Source organism: Netta rufina, assembly GCF_964035555.1.
Source record: "Netta rufina genome assembly, chromosome: 8".
Lineage (NCBI taxonomy): Eukaryota > Metazoa > Chordata > Aves > Anseriformes > Anatidae > Netta > Netta rufina.
Genome location: NC_140131.1, coordinates 9,524,933 through 9,552,141, shown reverse-complemented (window position 1 = coordinate 9,552,141; position 27,209 = coordinate 9,524,933). Strand labels below are relative to the sequence as shown.

Sequence of the window (27,209 nt, the reverse complement as noted above, 5' to 3'; positions counted from 1 at the left end):
ACTCAGCCCTCTCAGGCCTGTCTTGTGACCTGAAGAGGTTGATCAGGATCTCAGAGAAGGTGTGGGTCAGGTAAACATGCTTTTTCTCTTCCTCTCCCCTCCCTCAGAACAAGTCCTCAATATACACCTTCTAATTTTTTTTTTGAGGACTCACCTGAAACACCAGATTCTTGGAGTTGAAATTAGAGCATCCCAAGGTTAGGGCAGGATCTTTAGCTCTGATTACCTTCTTAAGGCATCATGCAGAGTAGCACTTTATATAAATAAGACCAATTGGAATCCCCCCCCCAAAAATAAACCTCTTTCACTTGGGCAGTAGTATGGTCTTTGCAGTAGGATATAAAGTTTCATGCTGTATTTTTACAAGATACAGAGAGACTGGGAAGATGGATTATTGGTCAATAAGGAAACGAGCAGCACTGGGTCAGGAACTGGCAGGAATACCCATGAATTTTCATACAGTTTTACTGTGAAATTCACACAGGAATTTCAAACCACAGAAAGAAAAAACTATTTAATATGTTGCAGTTTGAGGCTACTTTATGTTGTAAAAATGTATTCATAAAATAGAGTAATTGGGTATGTAAATAATGAGCTGTTTAAATATACCAAACCAGAGAGCTTTTAAAGTTTTTAGATCCCGGCTTTTGTAATAAAATGCCAACAAATCTCATTAGTTCTGGCAAATGAGATATTTTCTTGTTTGGAGCGTGAAATATTGTCTTTTAGCTAAAGAAATCTATTGCTTATTGCATCACTGAAATGATCCTGAAGTAAAAATGAATTTAATAGATTTTCTTTATTTTGGAAAGTGTGGACTTGGATGCGACACTTCACATTTAAAGAAAAGATACTGAAAAATAACAGAAAATACTTATGAAAAGGAATAGGGCATTTGGTTCTTTATCTGTTACCTTAGGGGTTGGGTTAGAGGATGGAACAGGAGCTCAGGTTCCTTTGAAGTAAAAGGTTATAGGCAGTTGTTTACTTGGCTCCATTGACTAAATGACAAAGATGAAGTAAAACTAGCCAAAAGTTGAATGGCTTTTGCGCAGGTTAAGCCAGTTGGAGGTAAGGAAATGAAGAATTACAGGTGTGTTTCTGTGCATGGAACAAAGGGAAAGAGGAGGGAATTAGTATTGTACTATGGTGACTGATACAGCACATTGGAAAATTGATATTCTGATTGGAATTGCTTTCTTAATATGAGCCTGAGCGTAAATTTATTGGTTCTTGGCATTGCAGGTCTATTGTTTTGGTTTCCATCAGTATATTAGCTCAATTACAGTGTTGTGACTTGCATATCCCAGTTATTGGTCCTGCTGAACCCCAGGGGAGGACAGTGATTTTAATTTCATGCCCCAGTAGCTCCAGTTAGTGACGGATGGGTCTTTCAGATATGGGAATCGGTTTGTAAATTACCCGTTGCTACCTCCTGTACATGTGTCACTGGCAATGTGTGGAGGAATGGCATCAGCCTCTACCCACAACCCCATCGCTTCTCCCTCCTCCCCTCTGGAGGCGGGAGGGGGGGGACAACCCTGAAATGACACCGGCAACCTTCAGACAAGCATGTCGTCATTGGGAACTGCTAATTAGGTGGCACACATCATCCCAAGGCACATGGAAGCGGTGGGCAGAGCTGTGCTATATAACCCCGTCCGCTTTCGAGATACTGTCAGCGGGACAGATGGTAAACAAGACGTCTGTAGAGATGTCCGGACTATCCTGTGAGGGGAGGAAACAAGAAGAGGCAGTGTTGCTGAGGATCTTGGAAGAGCAGCGCTGTGCAGAGATGATGGCTGAGTGGCTGTTACAAGTTGTGTTTGATTTTTGTAATCCTCTACTCTGCTCTGTTTTTCTTTTTTTTTCCTTTTGCTTTTCTTTCTCATTTGGCAGTCATGGTCTAGCTTTTCATTTTCAAAACAGACACCTGATTAAGTTAGTTAAATTCTTAAATTATTTGCCTAAATTGCAGAAGATGAGAAAGAGAGAAAACAAAAGGACTTGATTTAAAGGGATAAGTTTGCTTCAACAGTATAAACAGAGGCAATAAATAAAAATATTATTTTTTGCATACTATGTGGGGGAGAAAAAGGACTTTCCAATTGCATGGCTCATATTTCAAATAATACAAAGTTGTTGATGTTTTATTTATTCATGGCAAAGCAGCTAACCCCTGGTGATCTGGAATGGCTTTTCAGCTATGAAAGCATTAATTTTTTCATAGAATTCATATTTTAGCTCATAAGTTTGGGTAATGCATTAAGGAGCACAGAGTGAATACTAATCACCTTCATTTTCATCATTTTCTATTTTATAATGAGAAAATACTGTTTAGGAAAAAAATGCAACTTACTTCAGTGTTTTCAAAATATTCTTTATAAGGCTTTTATAACCAGGAAGCATCTCTGGTAATGTTTGTAGATGATGAACTAGCAGTTATGTAGTTTTCTTCAAGGTTAAAATTCTGGCACTACCTTATCACCGCTGAAGTAATGTTTCTTATTCTGACCTTTGTCAAAATGAGAAATAATAATGTTGTTGGTTTGGTAGCAAAATTGGCATACATTTATAAATGCTTCCTTTTTCTGGCTTCTGTGTTTTTATTGTTCTTTTAGGTGACTGACAGTGTGTTTTGGTTTCTCAACAGTATATTTCTTTTTCTTAGATGGTGTTAATGAACAATGCTAAATGAACCTTTAAGTTTCTTGCTGCTTGCATTCATTTTGATAAAATATCATTCCTATCAGCAGCTACTGGCTCGTTGCCAGTATAAGCACATTGGTGAAGTTCTGGACTTTACATTTGTGTCTGTGCTAAAGCCTAATTTTTTGACATTGGAAAGCAACAGCTAGACTTCATTTCAGAGGGTTTTTCATTGGAACCATATTTTATCACCCTATAATGAAATACTATTCTACTTGTTTTTCAGGACTTGTAACGATATTGTTTTTGAGCAAACAAGAGTAGTTTGAGGGGTGGGTGGGTATTGTTGGTCAAATTTGCCTGTTTTTCTTACATTACCCGTTTTAATGCATTTATTGCTATAAAAAGACATCCCTTCTTTGTGCATGCGCACACACACAAACCTTGAAATTAAGCATTGAATTTGTACTGAAGTCTGGTAAATTAAAGAGTGGGTGAGAATAAATTCTCTGAACTAGCTTTCTGTATGTTCTTTGCTTTGCTTGTGTGCTTGGTACAACAGAGCATTCAATACAATGCTGTAGTTGTTTAGCAGGATTTATGAAATTAAATCAAAAGAAAATAAAGTTTAGGATTTTCATGATTATGAATGGAAGTAGCACAAATTCCGCCTGAAAGCACAGCCTAAAAATGTGTAGCTGTTGGTCATTTTCTAGATTTTGGTATCATGTGGATGGTAAAATTGGAAGAATCAGTATTCCTGTTTTCGTTTTTAAAAAACAAAACAAAGAGCACATCACATCTAATGTAACTGATAGGTGATATAACGCAAATTGAGCCTTTGAAATTTCTCTTGCATGATAAAAAGTCAGTTGTAATGGCAAAGCTATGTGTAACTTGGGGTCCTTGAATGAGCCAAGATTGCAGCCATACCTGACTCGGCCATGCTTTCGCTGCTGAATTGCAGTTACTGAGGGTGATTCCTCTGTGATCAGCATTTGACATATAAACATGAAGAGTTCATTGCTAGGACCATAATGGGATCCTTTGCTCTCCACAGGCCCACGAGCGATCGGAGAGCTCAGAGGTTGCCTTTGTTACCCAACTTGTGAAGAAGCTGATGATTATTATTGCGCGACCCGCTCGGCTGCTGGAGTGCCTGGTAAGTGTGGTTCTCAGGAGAGCACCTGTGTGATCTGAAGTCTGGAGTGTGTTTGGGGAGATGAGGGACACAAGGTCTTCAAGAGAAAACTTTAAATTGTGATGAAAACATTCATGAAAAATAAATCAGTTTTTTTTTTAAAGTTCTGTCTTTTGTATTAATATGGAATTATTTTCCCATTGGAGTGTCAGCTGCAACAGTGGCTAGGTAGGTTTTAGTGTAAAGGTTATGTCTGAGGGGCCAGATGTAGCTTTTGGCATCACTTCATGCAGCATCACACCGCCTGATTTTCCTCAGGGTGTTAGTAGGAACAGTGAAGAGTGTATAAGTGCATGGTTTTGTGTATACAACATTGTGGTGATTATTGATTATAGAGCTCAGTTCTGTGTCTGCATTTCAAAATGATGTTGAAAAGTCGGTGAGAGTATAGGAAAGAGTCACAAAATTTTTTTTTGAGGGCTGGAGGAGGTATCACAAACCAGTTGAAATTTGTGAACTATTAGGATGAAATTCCCTGGCCTGCATTATGTGAGAGGTACAAGCACACAGCCTAGTTGTTCTTTCTGGACATAAAAATGACAGGGAAGCTACATCCGATTGAGACATTACACAGGGTGGCTGAATTAGGAATCTGTGGCTGGTATAGATGTGTAGTTAACAGGCTGAGGGCAGCAGCGTGCCTGGGGATGACATTTATCACTGGAGTCACTAGAAGATAAATGAGTTTTGCAGAGCTTTCTTTGGCAAGGTGGACTGGAGTGGTCCAACCTTTCCAATGATGCCAGTCCTTGTAAACACCTGCTGAGGTTCTGTGAACCTGCAGACTTCAGAGAGTTCCCAAATTCCTCTGCCCTGTCCCATGGCCATCAGATAGATTGCTTTGCTGGGAAGTAGTGCAAGGAAGGCAGGAAACCTTGGTAAGTTTTGTGAACTCATCTCTATACCTGGAAGCACTTTCAAAATCAAATCAGCTTTTAGCTGCAGATCAATAGGTCTCCAGGGTCATCCGCTATCTTCTGCACCCCATGTTCTGCAAAATGCAGGAGAGCAGTAAAGTCATTGAGATTTGAGTAATAAGCTCCAAAGCATGTAGTGACAACCTTGAAAATGCACTGGCTGGTCTTTAAAGTGTAAAGATCATGTTTGGCTTTATGTATTAGTTTTTCCATTTTTTTAAGCTTTATTGGCTTTCTAGCAATTTTTTCCATATATGTAATTCTGCTGATGTGAAGACTTAAGCATGAATGTTCCTTTCATCCTATAAAAGAGCAACAACTATAGCAATGGATAGTCTACCATTTAAATAGCTTGTGAACTACATTTTATTTTTATTTTGTAGCATAACTTTTGATAATCTAACATTTAACTTCATTGTTTATGAATTTATAGACAAATGTTCTAAGATTTACTCAACGTTAACTTCAGTAACACAGCTCGTTCTTACTTCTGCCTTTTAAATGAAATGACTCACCATTTAGGCAGTGGTTGGGATGGATGTGATGGTTGTGATGGGATTGAAGGCATGTAATTATTTAAAACTTCAGTTACTTGGCTTCAGTCTTTGTGTTACATGTTGGACAGTGAAATGTTTGTTTATGGAATGAGTCTCTGGGGCTTAAAGAAAATTGCGTGTTTTGTACATCATTGAAACCATCTTTTGGGAAAAGTATGTAATTGGTTGTTTGTTTTTTTTTTCAATATTATTTTTGATAGCACTTCTCCCCCCTTAGTAGGGACCATTCTTCTCCTTTTAAGTAAAACGGTACACAGATAATAAAATAAATCTACTACAAAGAAGGCAGAAGTAGAATTTATTTTTGTACGCTTCATTTTTTTTTGTCACCAGACATTTATTTTCTTCTGTCCTTTACTCACCAATGAATGCCCTACAGCTGTATCTTGAAAAATCCTTCCCTGACTCCACCTTCCCTCTCGCCTTGCTCTCTAAATTATATTACAGTCCTGTTGATCACATCTCTCCCATGGTCCTCTGTGATCCCTGCTGTCTGGCAGCTCTCAGATAGTTGACGAATTCTTTTCCAGACAAGTTAGAAGAGAACTTTGTTTCTTGCATTGTTACTGTCTTTGGTTGATGGATGTATCAAAGTAGCATTGCTTAGAGTAATCAAGAAAAAGCATCTTCTCTGTTTCTCTAGCCATTTGCATATCTTTACATCATCATTTTCCCTAACTTTTTTTTTCTTGTTCACAGTTCTGTACCCTCTTTTCTCTCATACCACTGACCATACTCACATCCATTCTTTTCTGATAACCTTTGCTGCTTCCCTTTTTTCCCTCACATTTCACTAGAAAATTTTTGAAGAGTCTTGCTCATTGCTGGCAAATAATAAAGTTTGTAGGGCAGAATTAAGGTTATTAAGACAGGTGAATGGTTTGATCAGAAGTGATATTTGAAAGCAGGAGAGGTTCGTATTGGCTTAACTCCTCTGTCAGACAGAGGCAGCAGAAGAAGGCACCTCAGTCCTCATCACCTTTCATAGCACAGCTCAGAGACAAAATTAGGAGGTGGGTCCAGGTTAATGTTTGCATTTTTATGACCTCATTATATGATAGTCTGGTTTTGGTTCATAAAATTCCTGCAATCCTTGTCATGTTTTGAATAGCAAATCTAAGCCAGTGGATGTCCACCAGGCTGTAAAGGCATAGCATTTTTGCAGATCAGGTTGGAATGCATTGACTTGCTTGTTGTACTATAAATGTTTAGCATTGCTGCTCAACCCAGAATTAGTTTTGGACGTTTCTGAGGAATCCAGATGATTCAAGCCATGCTCTTTCTCTCCAATATGTCAGAGAAACCTTTCATATCTGTAAAGCTGAATCATTTACACCCCACCCTCCACCCCCTCCCCTTTCTCTCTACCTTTCTGCAGGAGTTTGATCCTGAGGAGTTCTACCATTTGTTAGAAGCTGCAGAAGGCCATGCCAAGGAAGGGCAAGGAATTAAATGTGACATTCCTCGTTACATTATCAGCCAGCTGGGACTTACCAGGGATCCCCTGGAGGGTGAGAACTCATGTTTTGTACTCTCCAAACTACTGAAAGGATAACCAAATCTCTAGATACTAACTCCTGGCCACTACATAGCTAAAGGAAGCTTTTATTTTATTGGTTTAATTTTTAAGCCATTTGTCCTTATCTTCCTTTTTGTTGTCAAATTCTAGATTGTCTTTTCCAGCCCCTTGTCTCAAAGGAGCATTGCTGGGGTAAGGATCACACATCAACAGTGACAGTTCTTTACTTATGGTGTTAATAATGTCTCCCTGTATTATAGCTGAAAAAATGTTAGAAAATGGCTTTATGGTTTAACTGCTTTCTCTGTGCTCCTGGGCAGTAAAAGTAAGTTCACTTGTTATTTCTGTCCAGCCACTGCCTGACCGACTACTGGTGGGTTGGTTGGAAAGGATTTGGTCATCCCATTTGTTGGCCTCACTGGGAAAAGTTGTGACTTTCCATTGTCAGGACCATGAACCAGGACTAGTATGATTTTTTTTTAAGTGGAGATACTTGTATTTTTACATCTTGCATAGCAGTGAAACCAAAAAAGAGTGAATTATAACCAGCACAGTATGTCATCAGAGTAGGAGGAGGAGTGCCTTGTTGTACTGCCTGATAACTGAGCACTTCATGTGAAAATAGCAGCAATATTGATGCATGATTCAGTGAAGAGTGCATATATTTTCAATTTTCTAAAGTAGATGCACTATAAACATAATGTCAGTTAATGAGTAGTTCACTTGGATATAAAAGTTTTTATTTCTGCTCCCAAAAGATATTTTTCCAGACAGTTTATGATAATTAACACAAGTTTATACTCAGAGAAGATCTAGTTTGTGATGAAGAGGATTTATTTTACACTTTATGGTTTTTAGGAATGTAGGATATTGCACTTAAACATTTGATACATTTTTAAGGGGTCATAAACATTTGCTTTCTACCTGTTACAAAGTTCAATAAGGTCTATGTAATTACATTGCTTTTTAGACACTCTATGAGTAATGTTTCGAAGAAAGTAGCAGCTTTTCTGCTAGGTCCCAGAATTATATATAGTAAAATGAATATACTGTAAGTGTACAGAGCCCCAGAAGATCCTGACTTTGGAATTTGTGAGTTAATATTTTTGTCTGGCACTCTGCTAGCTTACTCTCTTCCCCTATGACAAGTTTTACAAGCATGCATGGCTTGCTCAGCAACAATAGAAAGTGTGACAGAGATTGGAGATTGCTGCAGAATATTTCAGTGATTGAACTGTACTTTTTGTTTTCCCTAGAGAGCATAATTTTACCATAAATTAGTAGTCTGGATAGGACTAGTTTAACTTCTACGGTGTTTACTCGAATGACAGTGACAGGTTGACTTCAAGTGAAGAGCTCTTCGGGAAAATTTCTACCAAAGATTGCTAAATGCAATTTAATAGCATTTGTTGAAATCTGACATTAAAGGGAAATTTTCCTTTGATCCCTGTCATGGGAGAGAACCTTTCCATCACTAATTCCCCTTACTAAAGTCAAATTTTCTTTAGAAATGTGTGGAGATGTCAAGGTGCCTTATTTCCTTTCTGTAAGGAGGGCACCCAGAAATGTCAATGATGTCTGTTCAGAGACTAGTGGTTAATGTAGGATTTGGTTCTGCAAAGTTTAGAGCATCTCCTAAGACAGCTGAGTAGCCTAAACTAACTGAATTTCTCACAGTTTGCTCCTGCTCAGCATTTTGCAAAATCGTACACATTTCATGGGGAGAGGTTGTTTGAAATGCAATTCTTTTTCTTTTCTGGAGTACAGAGGTGCCACCATCTTTATGCATGGAGTAGGTTTTAACATTAACTAGCTGGCAGTTTCCTTAAACTTACATTTGTTGCTTTTATGTATTGTAGAAACCATCTAGAATAAGTGATGCTGAGATTAGGACAATTAATTATATTAATCTTTATATAAAATACTGCTTACAATTTCCAAGATGTTAAAGGTTAGTGCTGTATAATTGGGGTGACTTTTTACAGGGGGGAACTATGTCCTTCATAATCTACAAGCACCTCTTAAAATCCTGTTTGTCTTGTACAAACAAAGAGAATAGTGTTTGATTGAGATCATTAGGAGTAATCTCTCCCCTTTCTTTTCAGAAATGGCCCAGCTGAATAGCTATGACAGCCCAGACACTCCTGAGACAGATGATTCAGTCGAGGTAAAGCAGTAATACACTCATACTGTCTAGCACATTTTTTTTCCTCTGGAAAGAAGTAGTCTACAATAAAGAATTAATTATAACGCAGTGGAATTTTAATTTAAAAAAAAAAAAAAAGCACTGACATTCAAAAGCACTAAAGTATGCACTCATAACAATGTGCAAATTTCTCCTGTGGAGGTGAAATGCATAAAAGATGCAAACAGACGTTTATCATCAAATTTTGTCGGTGTTTCTTTGGAGTTGCAAACAACAATTGTTTGGAGAAACTCTTCATATTTGCATATGTAAAACATGATGGGAATTGAAAAGAAATGAATTTAGTTACAACTGTTGGAAAAATGTAGCTATATAACTCAGTAGGTTTCAAAGATCCCTGGTTTTTTAGTTTATTGGTATTTTAAAAATGTAATGTTATGGAAAGGTCTGAATCTTATAGTTCCAATGATTTTCTGTGCTAATACTTGCAGAGGAAATCTGCAAGGCTGCTAGGGATACAGATGATTATCCTGAAACTGAGGACTCCAGAGCTTTAGAAATCGTTTGTGTTTGGGTAAATGCTGCTTAAAGAAGAAAAGGACAAAAGAGTTGAAGTATAGAACGAAGTTGCTTCTGTTCTCAGTTTCCTTTTTTTGGGATCTTCTTTCCCCAGAGCCGTGGAGCCTCTGTCCAGTCAAAGAAAACTCCATCTGAAGAAGAATTTGAAACTATTAAACTGATCAGTAATGGTGCTTATGGGTAAGGCTTTTTAGGCTTTGCTTTAAAAGAAAATACTATTATCATTCTACCCAGTAAAGGGTTATTACAAAGTTTAGACAAATGACTCTTTTCTGTTGGGTCCAAAGTATAAAGAATTTTGCCTAGGTCTTGGTTCCATACTTGTGATGTCTTCTGCATTCTTGTGACAGATGCCATTTCTTTTATGTTCTCGGGATTTCTTAGGCAGTACCCCTTGTACCTGGAAGTACTTCCTGACTGTGAAGGTCTTAACGTTGTGCCGAACTGGCACACAGCTTCCAGATTATAGGTTGCTTGTAAAAATAAATTGCCCCATGTTAAAGCTTTCAGAATATTGTATTCCTAATCCCTTTGTGGCACAAATTTGCTGAAGCCCTTCCAAGATGTGGCCTCAAATCTGTTCTTTGCAGTAATTATTTCTGCAGCATTTTTTGTGGTAGGTAGGTAAAATATAGACACTTCAGTACCTTGGCTTGAGATGACAAAAATGATTTCCCAAAACATTGTTTCTAGAAGAAATATCGTCACTTAGTTGATTGTGGAATTTCCTAAACAATAGTTTGCTTTGAGTCTGACAAAATTATTTGGTACCCCTTTCTTTATTGTATATCAAGGCACCCTACCTGCATTTCCTTTCATGCGGAGTGTTTTAAGTCCTGTGATTTCTGTTTGTATAAAGGCTACCTAACTGAGTGAGGGTAAAATTCTGTAGTTGCAAATGTTTTTGATGACTCATTCAAGCAGCAGGAATGTTGAGAAAATAAGTTGTTTATAATTTTGCATTCTTCCGTGTGTTCAGATTGTATATGTTACGTGGCTGTTTGTGAGCACTTGAAATACCAAAATAAATGCTAAAATTTTATAGGGGCAAATGTGAGAAGTAATAAAGTAAGAGTGCTATTAGATTTTATTCATTGAAGAATACAGAATGAAGCTGGTCAGTTAAAATTTTAACTGATCATCCAAACGTATCCTGAATTTTAAAGACGATTCCTGAACTCTTTGCAGTTCATAAATCATTACGAGTGATTTTGATTAGGCCATAACTATGAATAGTGATTCAGTAGGTCATAACATCAAAACCTAAGCAAGTGTGTGCTTGAGTGTTTTGTAGAAGTGGGTGCTTAGTTAACAGCAACTTGGTTTTTATTTTAAAATGTGGAAAAAGTGTAGGTGTATTTTTTTAGTCTGTGAAGACACAATGGAGCAGGTTGAAGCACTGTATTGTTAGGCAAGAAGCTTTTTATATTTTAGTCACATTTCTGCACTGCCCCCATGATTTAAAAATAACTGTAAAATGTGGGGAGAGATTGTAGTTCTGCTGTTACTCATTCCTGTCTTTATATTTGGGTGTATTTTACAGTCAGCTGCTTGTGAGACACAATACCATGTTAAATGCAATATACTCCAGAGAGAAGGAAGCAAGCATTGATTCAGAAAGGCAGGCAAACCGGATGAAAATTTCATTTGCAAACTGTGTTACTAATGTGCAGGAATCTAATGATCTGCAAATGATAGAAATGTAAGAGATACTGAAGGAAATCCCTCGTGACAGTGCTGCATCAAATTAACTTTATGGAGCTTGGAAAGAAATCATGCTGATTTCATATATTTTGGATGTTTTTTAGTGAAATAGTGACTGTAGTATTGAAAAATACAAGCCTTGCAAAAGAAGTTTGTGGCATTTGTGCCTGAATTATCTCCTTGTTAGTCACATCAACAAAAATGCTCCTGAATTCAAAAAGGTGGAGTAGCTTTGGAAGGAAGCATGATAGGTCTCCTTCTTTTTGAGGGAGTTTGGCAATGAGATGGGATGTTGTAGTCACCGATATGTCTATCAGGATCCACTCAAAGTAGTTACCATCCACTGTTTGTTTTTTGCTTTTTAAATAGTTCAAACTGAAAATGGAACTTTTGCTCTTGGTATGTGCTTTTCTAGAGCGGTGTATTTGGTGCGACACAAGACCACCCGTCAACGTTTTGCCATGAAGAAGATCAACAAACAGAACCTAATTTTGAGAAACCAGATCCAGCAGGCTTTTGTCGAGAGAGATATCTTAACATTTGCTGAGAACCCCTTTGTAGTCAGCATGTTCTGCTCCTTTGAGACCAAGCGCCATCTGTGCATGGTTATGGAGTACGTGGAAGGTATGTTTGTCATCATCTACACCTGCAAAGCACGTACACGTAATGAGTCTCATTATAAAGGATGCAGCTTCTAAGTGGCTTATAAGATGTGTACATTGATCAGCACGCTGCTGTGAATGCAATAAAGAGGAAGAACATATTGTGTGCACTATTTCTTTCTTCGTGTCAAATGAGGTCAGTCAGCCCTGCAGCAGCAGGGGAGATCATGATGCCCTTTTAGGGAGGAGTGTATGGACTGCTTGGGCTGAGCTGGAGAAATGTGAGTCATTCTGCCCCTAGTACGGCTTTGTATAAAGAGATACTCCTCTTGTGAATCCCTGTGACTAACACAGCATGATTGCAGTGGAGATGAGGAAACATAAAGCCACATGTAGAAAAGTTGGAGGGGTCAGAAGTCATCATGAACCTTCCAGTCCTCATTGGAAAGACATCCTCCTGCTCTGCTATGGGTTGGCATGGCAAGATTCATTGCACGCTCGCTTGGCATTAGAGAAAGGTAGTTAAGAAACATCACCAAGCGACACAGTCTTTGTTCCTTACCAGCCTTTTAAAAATACTGTGCTGTTTTGTTGTTTGCTTTTTTTCCTTACTCACTGGATTTTATTTGATCTGATTTGACTTGTTTTGATTTATTTTATTATTTTTTAGTTATTTTAATTTTTATTTTTAATTTTTATCGCAAGTGATATATTTCCTCTGGTGAATAGAACTAATTTCTTATGCCTGGCTTGCTTGACTGAATGTTTGTGGGAAGCAAACTTATAGTTACTGTATTAGTGCTCTTTCAAATAAATTAATGTAATGACAACAGATGTGTTGACATTAAAAAAAAATAAATTCCTGTTTGCAAGTAGAGATGAAGGTTGAATGAAATGTGTGGGCAGTATTCCTTCAGAAACTTGAATTGAGGACCCACAAACTTACTTTCATGGGTACCATTGTGTCCAATGATGTGGCTGCTTCTCTATGTGTGGGAAGAGCCAGGTAGTACTCTTAGTATTTGCTTACTACTTTAAGAAGTATCTGTCACAGTGGTGGAAGTAGTATCTGTCACAGTGGTGGAAAGCAAAGAAATTTATACAGACGCGAAATGGTCATGAACAGTCGTTCCCTCAAGGTTTGCTTACAGTTTAGAAATGGCATCTGCACAATTGTTAAGCTAAATATTTCTTGCTTTCCTGAGCCATAAAGAAATTAACAGAAATGCACTGGAGAGAAGGTTTATCCTGATGGGTTTTACTGATAATAAAGATGAGGCCAGAGGAATCTCGGTTCTACTCTTCAATCTGTTTATTTTTTCAGCTGTTCAGCACTTGGTGGTGTTTGTTGTGTTGTGCCATTTTGGAAGAGAAAAAGCATACCAAGCATACCTGCATCTCAGTTTTCCTAAGATTTTAATATTTATTTGAAGCTCAAGACAGAGTTGAGAGACAGTTTTAGAATTTGGGGTAACACGGTTGAGATACAAAGCCTTTAGGAAATTTGCTCTGATCATCTATTATTGTAGTCCTGTAGCTGTTCTCCTTTGTTACTGGAATTTGCTATTTCACTGTGCCATATTTGCAACTTTTTTCTAGGAGGTGATTGTGCTACACTTCTCAAGAACATTGGTGCCCTACCTGTTGACATGGCAAGGATGTATTTTGCTGAGACTGTTCTAGCATTGGAGTACCTACACAATTACGGGATCGTTCACCGTGACCTAAAACCTGATAAGTAAGTCTTCAGCTCTTCAGAAGCTAGAGGAAGAGAGACAGTTCTTTGGAGGCTCTCTACATGGGTAGGAGATGGTAGATGAGTTAGAGATGGTAGAGATTTTTATGGCATCTAACATACAGGAAGTTTTAGGGATTTACTACTGATGTACAGAACCAGACAGGCACTGAGAAAGAGTAGGAAGAACATTTTCAAATATTATCTTGAAGCTATTGCTGCATTGGTGAAATATGGCAGAAGGCAGTCTGATTTCTTGCAGCCTTAGCAGCTCTGTGAGGTTCAGTTGCATGGGAGGTTCCTTCCAGGTGTTTGATGGAGCTGTAATGCTGAGAATGTGCTTAGCATTATCTTGTATTCTTCCTTTTTTTTTTTTTTTTTTTTTTTTAATTCCTTTTGGGAAACAATTGAGTGTTGCATTATTTTGCTTCTCCTCTTTCTTCTAGTCTCCTGATAACTTCCATGGGTCACATTAAACTTACAGACTTTGGACTGTCTAAAATTGGGTTAATGAGTCTTACAACTAATCTTTATGAGGGACATATTGAGAAGGATACCAGGGAATTTCTGGACAAGCAGGTAAGCTTGGATAATTTTGTCTGTTGGTGTGGGATCCAGTGCAGGATTCTGTCTTGGGTTTGAATCAGTTTGTAGCACTCCCTGTCTACCTTGATGCTGTGCTGTGTGCTTTATAATCAGAGGAAAAGATAGGAGTCCATTCTCGTACTTGCACACAAATTTCTGCTTTTTTGTTTGGTTGGTTTTTGTTTGTTTTGTTTTGTTTTGTTTTCTATTTTTCGGTTTCTCATTTTAAAGTGATGCACTTGAGCTCTTAGTTCAGGATATCAAAGGTGTCCTGGGCCTCAGTGCAGGCAGGAACAGTTTTTTTAGGGATGTAACGCTGCTTTTTCTGGAAGGTTGTTCCACAGTCTCCCCCTTCTGGTGTTTAGAAAGTTCATGGCAAGTTCCAATATTTTTCTTATAATTTCATATGATGGCTTAAACATTGATTTTCCTCATCATGGTATTTCCTAAAGGTTACTTTCCTCTTTAGTCTTCATTTTGCTAGGCTTGACCAGTTATGTTCTTTTAGGTAATGAGATAAATTTTCCTTTGATGAATTAATAGCTCTTTCATGCACCTGTTTCAGCTTGAGATGATTTTTCCTGGGCATAGTTGACAGGAACTATATACTGTATTCTGGATACAGGCTTACAAGTGCCATGTATAATGGGATTATAAAATCCTTATCTCTTCTGAAAATACTTAGGATTGCAGCTGAATTTTCTTTTTTAGCTGTGCCAAGTGTTAATTTGTAATCATCCTATGGTAAACTAAGAACACACAAGGGATTGTATCTTCCTTTGCTTCTGAGTCATAACATTTTTTTGTAGCAGGAGCTCTCCTTGGTCACTAGATCATGGTCTTGCATTTTGCAGCATTATATTTTTTACAGCTACTTTGTTATTGTTGTTGCTTCCAAGCCCAAGAGAACTTAATTCTTCCAACATGTCATCCTCAGCTGTTGTCTGTGCCTGCTGTACATCTCAAGTTTAAATGCTGAAGTGTGTCATCATACTAGGTTGCTAATTGTGCTAGTGCAGAGATGTAAGAGTTTTGTCAGGATTCAGTCCTTGATAGCTGTAGCTGTGCCAGTAGAAATCCATCAGGCAGACAGACATATTCAGACAGAATCTGCATTTTTCCCATATGTCTTAGTGTACAAGAGAATGACTTAGCTGGCATGTCCACACTAGGAACATTTCACAGTATATGATATAATTCCTGTGCAGGTGATATGTTCCCTATACAGACTCTCGCTACATGGAAATAATTTACAGTCTAGAGTGATTATGACAAAACATTAAGTTTCTTTCAAAGCTCTGAGATTAAAACAAATCAAATGAAAAAAAAAAAAAGAAAAAGAAAAAAAAAACAACCTAACACATGCACTGAAATCAACTTTGATGTGAATTTGGCACTCTGTAGGCTGACTGCTTTCTTGTGTGTTTCTCTCCAGGTCTGTGGGACTCCAGAATACATTGCGCCAGAAGTGATCCTGCGCCAGGGTTATGGGAAGCCCGTGGATTGGTGGGCCATGGGCGTTATCCTGTATGAGTTTCTAGTTGGCTGTGTTCCTTTCTTTGGTGACACACCTGAAGAGCTGTTTGGACAAGTGATCAGTGGTATGTTTCTGTTCTGGTCCTCAAGGGGTTTCAAAGTGTGCAGTGAAGTAAAACTTTAAAAGTATTGAGGATCTGTAGTTTACTCAAGATAGGCTAGATATAAGGCAATGTTTCTTTCTTTCTAAATTTTTAGGTTTTTAAGTAGCATTCATCTGATTCAGGCTATTGAAAGTTGTTGAGTACTATCTTGTTAGATAGTTCTGCCAGTACGCATGGCATGAGAGTTATGCAAGTCCCTGTAGGACTGGGGAAGAATATTTGAGGATTTTTTTCTGTTCTCTTTTAACTTAAATGATGGAGAATATGAATGGAGCAGCTGCCAACTAGTCTAATTCACTCTGATTTTGGTTGTTTCTTCTGTAGGTGTAAATGTCAGCCAATTAGTAATTGCTGTAGAAATGAAGTAAAAAGGAAATTCTAAGCAAAACGAATTGATGCCATTGTACTCGGTACCTTTATGTCTTGTGGATTTTTAAAACTCCTGCTTGGAGCTGGACGAACAATTGCTTTGTGTTCTCTCAATGAATATGCTAGTGAAAACATTTCCTGTTGGGAATGCTTTCTGAAACAGTAAATTTTTAACACATTTGGCAAATATCCCTAGCAAAAAGCAGATTTCAGTGAAGAACAAAATTCGATGCATGAAATGCTTACCTGTGAATTGTTCCAAGTATAAATAACGTGGAATGTGCGGGCGCAAGATACAGCCACAGTATTGTCAGTGTCATTGTTTATGGATTCTCATGGAAGTCCAATTTCAGACTTTATTAATAGAGTTCTTAATGCTTTTTTTTTTTCCTCCGCAAGCAGTGCTTGGATTGACAGCAGCTCTAGCTGAGGCTGAATTTTATGCATTTTGGAAAATGTCAATGCTTGAATTATATTAAGTATGCAAGCTGCTGAATTTAAGGTATTTGCAATTCTGGGGAAGAACTGAGCACTGCATTTTACAGTGTAGGAATGTGAATGGTTATTCAAATTGGTTGTGAAGCAGGTAGAAAATGTCAAGTCTTTTTTTTGTCCCCAGATGAAATTGCCTGGCCAGAAGGTGATGATGCACTGCCACCGGATGCCCAGGATCTCATTTCTAAGCTTCTTCGCCAAAATCCTCTGGAAAGAATGGGAACAGGTAGGACCTTTGTGGATAGGAAACTACTAGCCAGAAGCAGTAAAAGAAGCTACCTTGCCTATGAGGCAAAGTACTAGCCTGAAGCAGTAAAAGAAGCTACTTTACTGTAAGACACACCAATCCATGTTGAAAAATGTTGGTCTAGAGCTGAGAAAATGTTTATGCTGGGTTTGATGAAGCTCTGAAAATTAGTATAGACTGCACGTGGGTCAGAAAGATATTGCTGTTTTGTTTGGAAAACAAAAAAGAGACACAATCAGGTATGCAACAACTTCTCAAATTTGTGCTATTCTATTTAAGGCTTGAGGGTTATGCCTTGATTTGACAAGTGTATAATCAGATTTCTTTTCAATTCCCTTCAACTATGGTCTTAGTCCCCTACAATGAAGTGAACTCATTGGTATAATAAAATAAATGAAAACTTTCCCATTCATAGAGACCTGTACTGTAGAATTCTCCAAACATACAACAAAGTCTTGATACAGTCTCTTTGGCAAAGTCAGATGTGTATGCCTTTTTTTTTTTGTATTACAATGTCAGATTTAGAGTTTTACGAGCCAACACTTCTCATTTCCTGATAGTAATAAATAAATAAATAAATAAATAACACAACAGAATAATCTTTAGCTGCCTTCCTGTTTTAAAGTAATTTTTCCAACGGTGTGGCTTCACAGGACTGGTTGTCTGTTTCATAGATATCATTTGCTTGATTTAAATTTGGATTTTAAATTGATAAGGATAAAAATAAAAATAATAAAAAAAAGGATAAAAAGGAAAAAAATAAAAAAAAAAAGGAAAAAAATAAAACTAAATCTATAACAATCTCCAAAAACATGTATTTAGCAAACAACATATGTACATATGAGGGTGATCAATGGAACATAAATTAATAATATAATCAGATTTTCACGTTTCTTTTCTGTCTCAAATCCATGTACTTGAAAGGTGTTGCTGTCATGGAAAAGAGGTAGAGTTTCTTGCCTTATCAAATGAATTGATGGACGGATTTTTTGATTCCTTATGTACCTATAATGCTGAGACTGCTGTTCCACTTGGTGTCTCTTACTGCCACGGGCACTCAGCAAACCTTTTATCTCTTTTCCTCTGCTATGCTCTTTTTTTATTATTATTATAATGACAGTAACATCTTTTATGAATATTAATTTCATCTGAAAAAAAATCCCACTTGCTAGTAGACAGATAATCCTTAGTTTTTCCTTCTGGGTACCCAGGAGGTTGTTAACTCATAAGATATTAGTTAAAAGATCCTAATTCAGGAAGGTATGTAAGCCTCTACCTTGATTTAAACAAATGGATGAGTTTATTCATGAAAGTGGAGCTACTCACGTGCTGAGTACCTTTTTTAGTTTGCTCTCTATTTAGCTATGAACTAAATTTAGAATTGGAATTTAGAATTTGGAAATTTTAAATTAAGATGTTAATTATTTCTTAATCTTGCAATTTGCTGTGGAATATAATAGCAGATGCTGTCTTCTAGCCAGTTTAGTCATGTGTTGTCATTAAAGATGAAGAAGAGGTAGGAAGGAGTAAATCTTGTTCAGATTTTGTCCTATATCACCACTTTGGTAAAAGGATGAGTTGTTTTTCAAAATTCCTGGAAAAAGCATGATTTAAATGTACTTGGGTACATTCGTATAAACTCTTGATATTTTTAGGGTTTGTTTTTCTTGTTAATGCAAACACTGAAAGAAATATTCTGCAATAAATGATGCTTATTTCAGGTAGTGCCTTTGAAGTGAAACAGCATCGGTTCTTTAAAGATTTGGACTGGAATGGATTACTTCGGCAGAAAGCTGAATTCATCCCACAGTTGGAATCTGAGGATGACACAAGCTATTTTGACAGTAAGACTGAAGATGAGGCATAAACTGCATTGTGTTTTTTGTGTGTACTTCATTTCTGAAGTTGTCAAAGATAAGTCATTGTTAGAAATTGAATAGAACGCTTGATGGAAATTCCTTTTAAAAGTTTCTGTTGAATGCCAAATAAGGTTTCTTTGAAAGCAAATGAATTTTAAATGAAAAAAATGTGTCTGTTAAAGTCAATTGGCCTTTCACTGGTGCCTGTGGACTTGCCAGCCTCGACCCTGCAGTGAGAGATGCTGTATTTGTTATGCTGGGTTTATTACAGGTCTTCCAAAGCATTTGGTGTATCCAACTTCCTTGAGTTTCTGAGGAATGGAGGAATGTTTCCCTAGTGACTGTTTTCAGCCAATAAATGTTTCTTTTCTAAAAAAACAAAACCAACCCCCCCCCCCAAAAAAAAAAAAAAAAAAAAAAAAAAAACCTTGAAGACAGATGTGAATTGCCACGGTATGAGTGCTATGCAAGATTCATGGCATTTCCAGATAAGAGAGACCCAGTACAGCAGCTCTGAGTGCATCCTGTTGGGTAGAAGCACCACATTATGTTCAGCAGTGCAAGTCAGTGGGTCTGTCATGTGGGGTCAACAAACTCCCCAGCTGTCCAGGCATGCTCAGCATGTTATCGGGATGACTTTAATGCAAACCCTATGTGAGGACTGGAATTCTCACATCCAGAAGTATTGCACATAGATGTTGATAAGGGTTGGCGTTGCTGTTATAAACATAATGCTGAAAATTATAGAATTTATAGAAGTATCTTTCTGGCTGATACAGTGCAGCAAATTTGGCTCAGCGTAGCAATCGGCTTTCTGTAGCCAAATTTATTAACATCCCCGTCTGCAAAATCTAATGTGGCTGGCTTAGAATTACAGTGCTGCAAATCTCATAGCACAAAATCTCTTTGGAGGCAGTTTAGATTTTTTGCATTAAAAATAGCTTTGCATATTGGCTGCTTGCCCATTTTCTTTCACAAAACCTAATCCTTTTCTAGTTGTGGGAGGGAAAAGAGGAAATATTTTTTGGGTAAATATTTTTATTTTTTAAAGAGGGCTTGTATCTATGTATGCAGGACAGACTTTGTACAATCATAAAGCTGTTGATTGGAAATTGGGGCAGTGAATTGTTTCCTCGTTTCCTTCCATTGGATTGGTATGCCTTAGGGAAGAAATATTCTTACTACAAAGGGTCTTCAGGATTAGACACACATAAAATTTGTGCTGAGTATCAGCATTTAGAGTATGGCTGATGATATAAGATAAGTTCAGTTGGAAGGAGGTATTCTTCACTGCTAATTGTACAGGACAGACAAAACTAGATGTACGTGTTTCAATATTAAAGAAAATACATTTTATGATGTATGAATGCTCCAAGTTCTTTGTAGGTAGACAAGTAGGAATTGGTAGAAAGGCTGTTCTGGGGTGAGCATGCACTGCTTGAGGTGTAAGAGCTGTCAACGCTCAGTGCACTGGTGAAATCTGCTACGTGTTGTTTACAGCCCGCTCAGAACGGTACCAACACCTGGATTCAGAAGAGGAGGAGGACACTAATGATGATGATCATGTGGAAATTCGTCAGTTCTCCTCATGCTCACCGAGGTTCAGCAAGGTAGGAGCATGCTAGTTTTGTTGGAAGAAAAAAGTCAAGAGGAATACCATTTAAGAGGCCTTCAATGCTTCATATGAGGTAGATTTTACTCATGCAGATGATATGTGGGAATTGCATTATGTTTACTATTAACTAAGGAAAGAAAGAACTATGGACATATGTTTGCTCTGCGATAGTTTATGTCCTATTATAAGGTGGGTACAAGGTTAATAGGAGAATGGCGTTTTGTATTTCTCAGCATTTCACTAATACACAAGTTACTGCCGAGGTCTCTCCTGCATCTGATAGCCTGATGTTTTTACTAATGACTTGGATGTTGGCACAGGGAGTGCCCAAAGATTGTTTGATCTGAGCACTGTTATTATTAAAAAGATATTCCAGTAGGTGACAAGATGGTATTAGGATGAAAATCGATTTTGACATTTTGGAAAAATGGTCTAAACTCAAGGGGATCCCATGCAGTAAGAGCAAATGCAAAGTTCTACACCTCTGCTATTCATTGCTTTTAGCAAAGGGTGACATGGCAGTTTGAAAGAGAAGGATCATAGCACATCTGGGCACATCGTGCATCATGAGGTAAATACGCCTGATTATTGAGGCAAAAAGGCAATTATCATAGAGAGCAAGCAAGGATATGTTCTGCAAGGTAAATGAAGAAATCCCGTCCATCTGTTTTAGCAGTAGGTAGGGTTTAGCTGGAGTACTCTGTCCTGTTTTGGGCAATGTTCTTGGAAGTAAACATGGAACAGTAAAAGAGAGGAAAGCAAAAAAAAATCCAAGATGCCCTGAGGATGCTCCTTCTAGCCAGACTTTCTGGATTCAGTATGCCTTAACTCAGGCCTGTGCAGGTCTCTAATTCTGATTTAGGTGATCTGAAATAAGCTGCTATTTCAGACATTTCAAAATTGTACAACTCCACTATTAGTTTAGATTAAATGAAGTATGTTTGAGGGAGATGCAGAAGGGAGAAGAAAGGCAGGAGGGAGAAGAATTGCTCCTTTGAGGTCAGCCCTCTCTGTGAACAGTAGAGCATATTTCTCACTTCTTGCTGAGAAGGGAGTATGCATTTTATATAGGGCTGCTTAAAGATTAATTTTTTCATGACAGTTCCTCTAGGTTTCCACTACTGAAGTCAGTTTTGAAGCACCAGTTCATTCTTCTTTGTCCTCAGATGGGCTACAGTAGCTTAAGTAACAGTTCCTATGAATTTTATGGATTTGCTCCTGATTTGAATCACTGAAAGTATGTTTAAAATTGGACCTGACAATTAGTTGGGATTTTGAAAAAGTTCTCATGAGTATGTAAGCGTTTCTTTTCTTCTGTCTTTTCTCACCATGAGTATTATTCTTGTGTTAGACTGAAGCTTTTCTTTAGGGTTCAATGTTTTTGCCACAAAGAGAAAAAGTTCACTTTTAATGAATTTATTTTAAGATCTGGAAAATTATACAGCATTTGTAATGTGGGAGGCATAAAAGGCTCATTATATTTTGAAATTCTTGCCTGACAATTCAGCCATATGATTTATTAATAGTTATCTTGTTGATGCTCTGAATTTTTAATAACATTATTTTCATTAATCTCTTCTTATGTAAATTAAGTCCATAGTCAAGTGTAGTTTTAAAAGGATGGATTTTTTTGCTTAATCATTTAATTATTTAAAGACGGCTGTAAAACCAAGAAAGGCACTTTCATTAAGCTGTCAGCATTATAGTAGATTCCTTGAGGAGGGCAGGACTTTTTTGTTCTGAAATAAGCTTGGGGCAATGCTGATAGACTGATGATAATGAAATGGGGTCATGAGCATGATGCCTATCACCGAATTGAATTTGTATAGTAAGATTTCAAGATTCAGATGCCAGCCTTCAAGACTTGTGGAGTCTGCTTTAGCAATATCTCTTCTTAGATATGAGAATTGCTAAAATAATAATAATAATCATAAAATACTAATTAGTTTCCAGAAAAATCTTAGTATTTCTGTGGTGTGTTGGGCTGTTTTCAGAGGACAGTTGTTGGGTCCTGTTGTAGAAAAGCATATTTAATATTTCTGAAGCTTGCCTATTCACTTTTCTCCCTGGTACGCTTTGAGCATGTCACTTCTGCACTGTGTTATTTAGTCAAAGAGCATTGCCAAGTTCATACTTACAGGGAATATCTTCCATCCTGAGAAGAGATTGTGCCCCTTGGTCAGAAGAGGACATGTAGGTTTGTTTTCTCTGTACAGAAGGATCTTTTGCTATATGCAGGTGTACAGCAGCATGGAACGTCTTTCCATCCACGAAGAGAGGAAAACTCCACCACCAACTAAACGGAGTCTGAGTGAAGAAAAAGATGACCGACTGGACAGCCTTGGTGGCTTGAAAAGCCGAGACCGCAGCTGGGTGATTGGGTCTCCTGAAATGTAAGTTCAGTAGAACTAAATCTTTTGTTTTCTCAAGGCTTATGAGAAAGGTTGATCTGTTCCAAAACGTTCCACGTCCACTTTTAGGTCAGGAATGCTTCGTGTGATATTTCCACAGGTGAGACTTGACAAGTGGAAGAGATAGCTAAAAACAGACGTGTAGAAATTATATAGTCCTTAAATGTATCCAGTTAAGTACTAATTTCACCTAAATTTGTAGCAAATACATTAAACTAATTTAAAGGAATTTTAACCTTCAGTAAAGCTTTCCATTTGTAGAACAGCTAGTTCTGTTGGAGATGTACCAAGAGCAGTTTTTTCTTCAACATCAGAGTATCCAAAGTCTAGTCTTTTTGCCATTTGTCACAAATTAGAGAAACCATTAGGACAGTCCAAAGTTTCCAAAGTTTAGAATATTCCCCCAAAATCTTTTGTTCTAATAAAAAACATCAGGAAAATATACAAATGCCCAGAATTTGGATAACCACCATGTTTCCAGCATAACTGAAATAATTGTCGAACTTGTCTTCAAAAAGGACTCTCTCTCATTTTGTGCAACTCCTGTAAAGCTTTTACACTAAAATTTGGCATTGGAAAGATCATAAAATGTGGTTGTGATCTAGTCTGTATGACTCCATTCAAAAAACATTTTATAGATTATGCTTTCAACTGATGTTCTCTTCATCTTGAATCAGGCCTTCCTGGCTTGAAATTTACAGCCACTTTGAAAGAAAAATTAATGCCAAAAGGAACATGGATGGTGATTTGCATTTTGTAATTGTGATTTTTATAATATTTAGTATCGTATTTATTGCACTATACTTTCCTTTGTTATATTTCTTTCTTAGAAGGGATATATTGGAAATCCTAAGCTCAGGTGATACCCCCAAGCTTTGCTGTTTTAGTTTCTAATGATGTAGCTTGGTTTCATAACTTCACCTTAAATTGGCTTCAGATGTGTGAGCTGGGTCTGTGCACTCTTTTTGTCCTTTAACGTTCATCATTTTGCTAACTTAACTGAGGGGCTGTGTCTTGTTTTCTCTTTCAGACTGCGTAAGCGCTTGTCCATGTCTGAATCCTCGCACACGGAGAGCGATTCCAGCCCACCCTTGACAGTCCGCCGACGCTGCTCAGGGCTTCTCGACATGCCCCGTTTTGCCATCTCCACCGAGGACGAGGGAACTCTGCTTAAAAGGCCACAGTCGGAGGGGATGCTCCTATCCACTGTGCAGTCCCGGGAGGGGCTGCCGGTGCCCATTCCAGAACAGCCCGTGGAGCAGGAGCTGCAGCTGGAAGGTGATGCTGGACCCACCACCCCCTCCACAGCTGTCAGCAGCACCTCAGCGCTGGCAGGTATGTGCTCAGCCTCATGACATCTTGCTCTGCAAGAAAGCTGTGTTAGCTTACAGATAGAAACTGCATAAAACTGGGTTTTAGATGTCAAGTGAAGTGGATGTCTCTTGCTAAATAGCTTTTCTAGTATAGTTTTGTGGCTGTGCTTGCCTTTGAAATAGCATCAGTGGTTTAATCTCTTCAAAATTACGTCTTTTATTTCAGTCCTGTCACTTCAAACTAAAGGTCCTCTCACGCTTAAAACCCATTTGATCTATGTCTACTTAAAAACATTGTGTGTATGTTTTAAGCATTAGTTCAAAGCAGGTCACTGCTGAGGTGGAGCTGGAGAATATGGGTGTTCAGCCATCCTAAAAGATACCCATTTCCTATGATTTTATTTATCTGAAAGCTCTAGTTTTGAGTAGAGACTTGGAATTTACTAGGGTGTGTGGTTTGCCTCAAGAACATGCTACTTGCTATCTCAGTCAAATACACCTAAATTTAGCCAAGTTACAGTCTTAAAAAATGCAGCTTGCATAGGTGTAGTAGCGTTAGAAATCAATGTCTGACTTCTCAGAAGCTGTGTCTTTCCTGGGGTCATTTTCCAACACTGGGCTGAGCGGAACTTTTCCTGCAGTGGTGCCCTGGGCTGCTGCAGTGCTGGGAAGGCTCCGGCTTCCCTGTTCTGGGTACAGAGTTGGCCAGAGCTGGGAACTGCTGGAAAGTAGTGAGGAGGAAGGATTGGGGGAGAAAGTAAATTTGGGCCAATGAAGGGAGCAGGGAAGTTGAAATGAAGGCTGGCAAAATAATGTTTGAGAAGGGAGGTACAGCTGGGGAAGAGCTAGAGCGTAGAATAAGAATAAGGATTAGTGGGGTAAGAAAGTAAGAAACCATTGACAGGGGAAACAGAGTAAGCAGGCAAAGAGGTTGCGGATGGAAAGGAAAGGGGTAATGAGCAAGGAGTCGGAGTGGCAGTGAGGCTGGACAAGGACAGGATGAAGGACACTGGGTAGATGGGATATTGGATTTATTGCAGTTGGAAAGAAAGGCCTTAGAGCAAATTTGCCTCCAGACTGGAGTGAAGCCCAAGATTCCTATGTCTCATTATTCCTCTTCTGCAATCCAGTCTGTGAAATTTACTCAAAAATTGTCCCATTCCCCTCCAAGGGTTATCCTCCCAAAAGAGGCCCAGTACAGCTATCACTGCTCCACTAACCCGTGTAAAAAGGTGTGGGAGCGAAGGAAGTAATTTACCACGGACTTGGATGACATTGGTGCCATAGGGAAACCATGGGACAGAAATCTCAGCTTCTAGAATTCATACTAAAAGCTTAGACATGTGCCAATAAAATTGCAAGAACATTTTCACTGTAAATGTGAACATTTACAAGTTGAAATATGTAAAAATGAAGCTTCAGTGAGCAGGCTGCTCAGTGGGCTTTATCTATTAGATTTAATACAGTGTGTGGAATTCAGGGGTATGATCGATTCGGTGTCCCCAGCCTGGGAAGTTAAGTTAGAGTCCGGGGGCTGTAGGAAAAGGTTTTCATTCATCTCAATGCCTCAGAGTGCTCCTCTAATGCATATCACAGCCTTTTCATGTGCAGCCTCCGATTCTGGGTTCCTTATTGTCTGGGAGCTTTATTTGTGACTCTGTGGCTGTTAAATGTTGAACTGGCATCTGGTAATGAAGTCTTTGAGACCGGTGCTCTGAATTTTTATTTTCCTGGTGCTTCCTGGTTTACTTAGTATGCAGAGCTGTGGTGCCCACTTAAATAACAATGATCAATGTTTTGTTCTGTCCTCATTGTTCAAAACGTGGCCCTTAGGCTTTATTTATTGCATGCTGCTCAAAATTTGCTTTTGAAGACAGAATGATTAATTTCCCATGTGGACTTGCTGTGATGCTTACCCCTTTAATTTCTGAGCACCTTGTAAATTCTAATTAATGTATTTTCACAGTGCCCCTGTAAGGTATTGATGGGGAACTGAGGCACAGAGCTTGTGTACACCCCCTACGCCCCAGCATCTGCTAATGCTTTATGCCCAGGCTGATTTTCAAGATTACTTTGCATTTTATATATAATTATAGAAGGTTAAGTAATTCAAGCCTAAATTGCAATGGTGCACAGAAGGGGGCAAATTAAGGTTGTCTTTCCAACCGCAGTTTTGCTTTCTCTGACTTTAGTACCTTAATATTCTCTTAAAGTGGCTTTTTTTATGTGTGACTCCAATAAAACCTGGCTCTTCTATTACTGGCAGGTTTTAACTCAAAGATTGACGATTCTTGCTGGTTGTAAAAGTGGAGCACTTTCCATAAACATGTTTACTTCTATGAACAATTCCATTGAAAAGGCTTGCTTGCTGTCAGAACTGCAGCACAGATGTAGGATTCGTGCAACTTTGCTACTGAGCAATGTGATTTCATTAGAAAGCTTTTCCAACAGAATAGAAACTGCTAATTTTCTGTATTCAGAATAACACCATTTCTGTAAATAAAAATTCAAGCCCTGGGGTTTCTTCTTAGGAAAATTTACTCTTGGACTTCATGTAAACATGACTTTGATTTAATGTATTTTGCCTGTAGGGGAATAGACTGTTAGGAATTCCCTGTGGTTCTAATCTGTTTTAATTTAAACTGTAGCTGGGAGCACTGCAGATTTCTCTGATCCACGCGCTCGCAGTAATAGCAATGAAGGCCCAGACTTTACCACTCCAAAAGCCATCAGCGATTTGGCAGTGCGGCGGGCACGACACAGGTTGCTCTCTGGGGAATCGGGGGAGAAACGTACCTCAAGACCTGTCAATAAAGTGATTAAATCAGCATCCGCTACTGCCTTGTCTCTCATGATTCCCTCAGGTAAGAAATGCCTTGTGTTAGGCATTGTGAGAATCTGCAAGCACTAAACCGAAGATTTGCAGGCAGATCCTCCCCCTTTCGCTCTCCTGGAATAATGCCTTAGCTGGCAGGAAGGGACCGATGTAGCTTTTACAGTTGGTGAATGTTCACAGCTCACCAGGATAATGGTATTGCTTTGCCCCGGACAGGAGTATTGTGTGTG

General features: G+C 38.3%; 1 protein-coding gene across 7 annotated transcripts in view; it reads left to right on the top strand.

Moving 5' to 3' along the window:
- Positions 1-27,209, top strand: part of MAST2 (microtubule associated serine/threonine kinase 2) — a 189,874-nt gene that overhangs the window by 150,746 nt on the left and 11,919 nt on the right. For 5 of the 7 annotated variants that reach the window (XR_014618647.1, XM_084290754.1, XM_084290753.1 and 2 more), the window contains 15 exons: positions 3,710-3,811; positions 6,703-6,835; positions 6,994-7,035; positions 8,949-9,010; positions 9,663-9,748; positions 11,688-11,896; positions 13,474-13,612; positions 14,056-14,188; positions 15,630-15,795; positions 16,823-16,924; positions 18,667-18,789; positions 20,305-20,414; positions 22,658-22,812; positions 23,861-24,165; positions 26,792-27,007. Coding sequence is in view for 6 of the 7 variants with exons in the window: in XM_084290754.1 (XP_084146880.1) it covers positions 3,710-3,811; positions 6,703-6,835; positions 6,994-7,035; positions 8,949-9,010; positions 9,663-9,748; positions 11,688-11,896; positions 13,474-13,612; positions 14,056-14,188; positions 15,630-15,795; positions 16,823-16,924; positions 18,667-18,789; positions 20,305-20,414; positions 22,658-22,812; positions 23,861-24,165; positions 26,792-27,007 (2,083 nt within the window). In the remaining variant the exon portion in view is untranslated. The remainder of the gene's footprint in view (positions 1-3,709; positions 3,812-6,702; positions 6,836-6,993; positions 7,036-8,948; positions 9,011-9,662; positions 9,749-11,687; positions 11,897-13,473; positions 13,613-14,055; positions 14,189-15,629; positions 15,796-16,822; positions 16,925-18,666; positions 18,790-20,304; positions 20,415-22,657; positions 22,813-23,860; positions 24,166-26,791; positions 27,008-27,209) is intronic. The other 2 variants (XM_084290755.1, XM_084290758.1) reach the window with 1 other exon arrangement.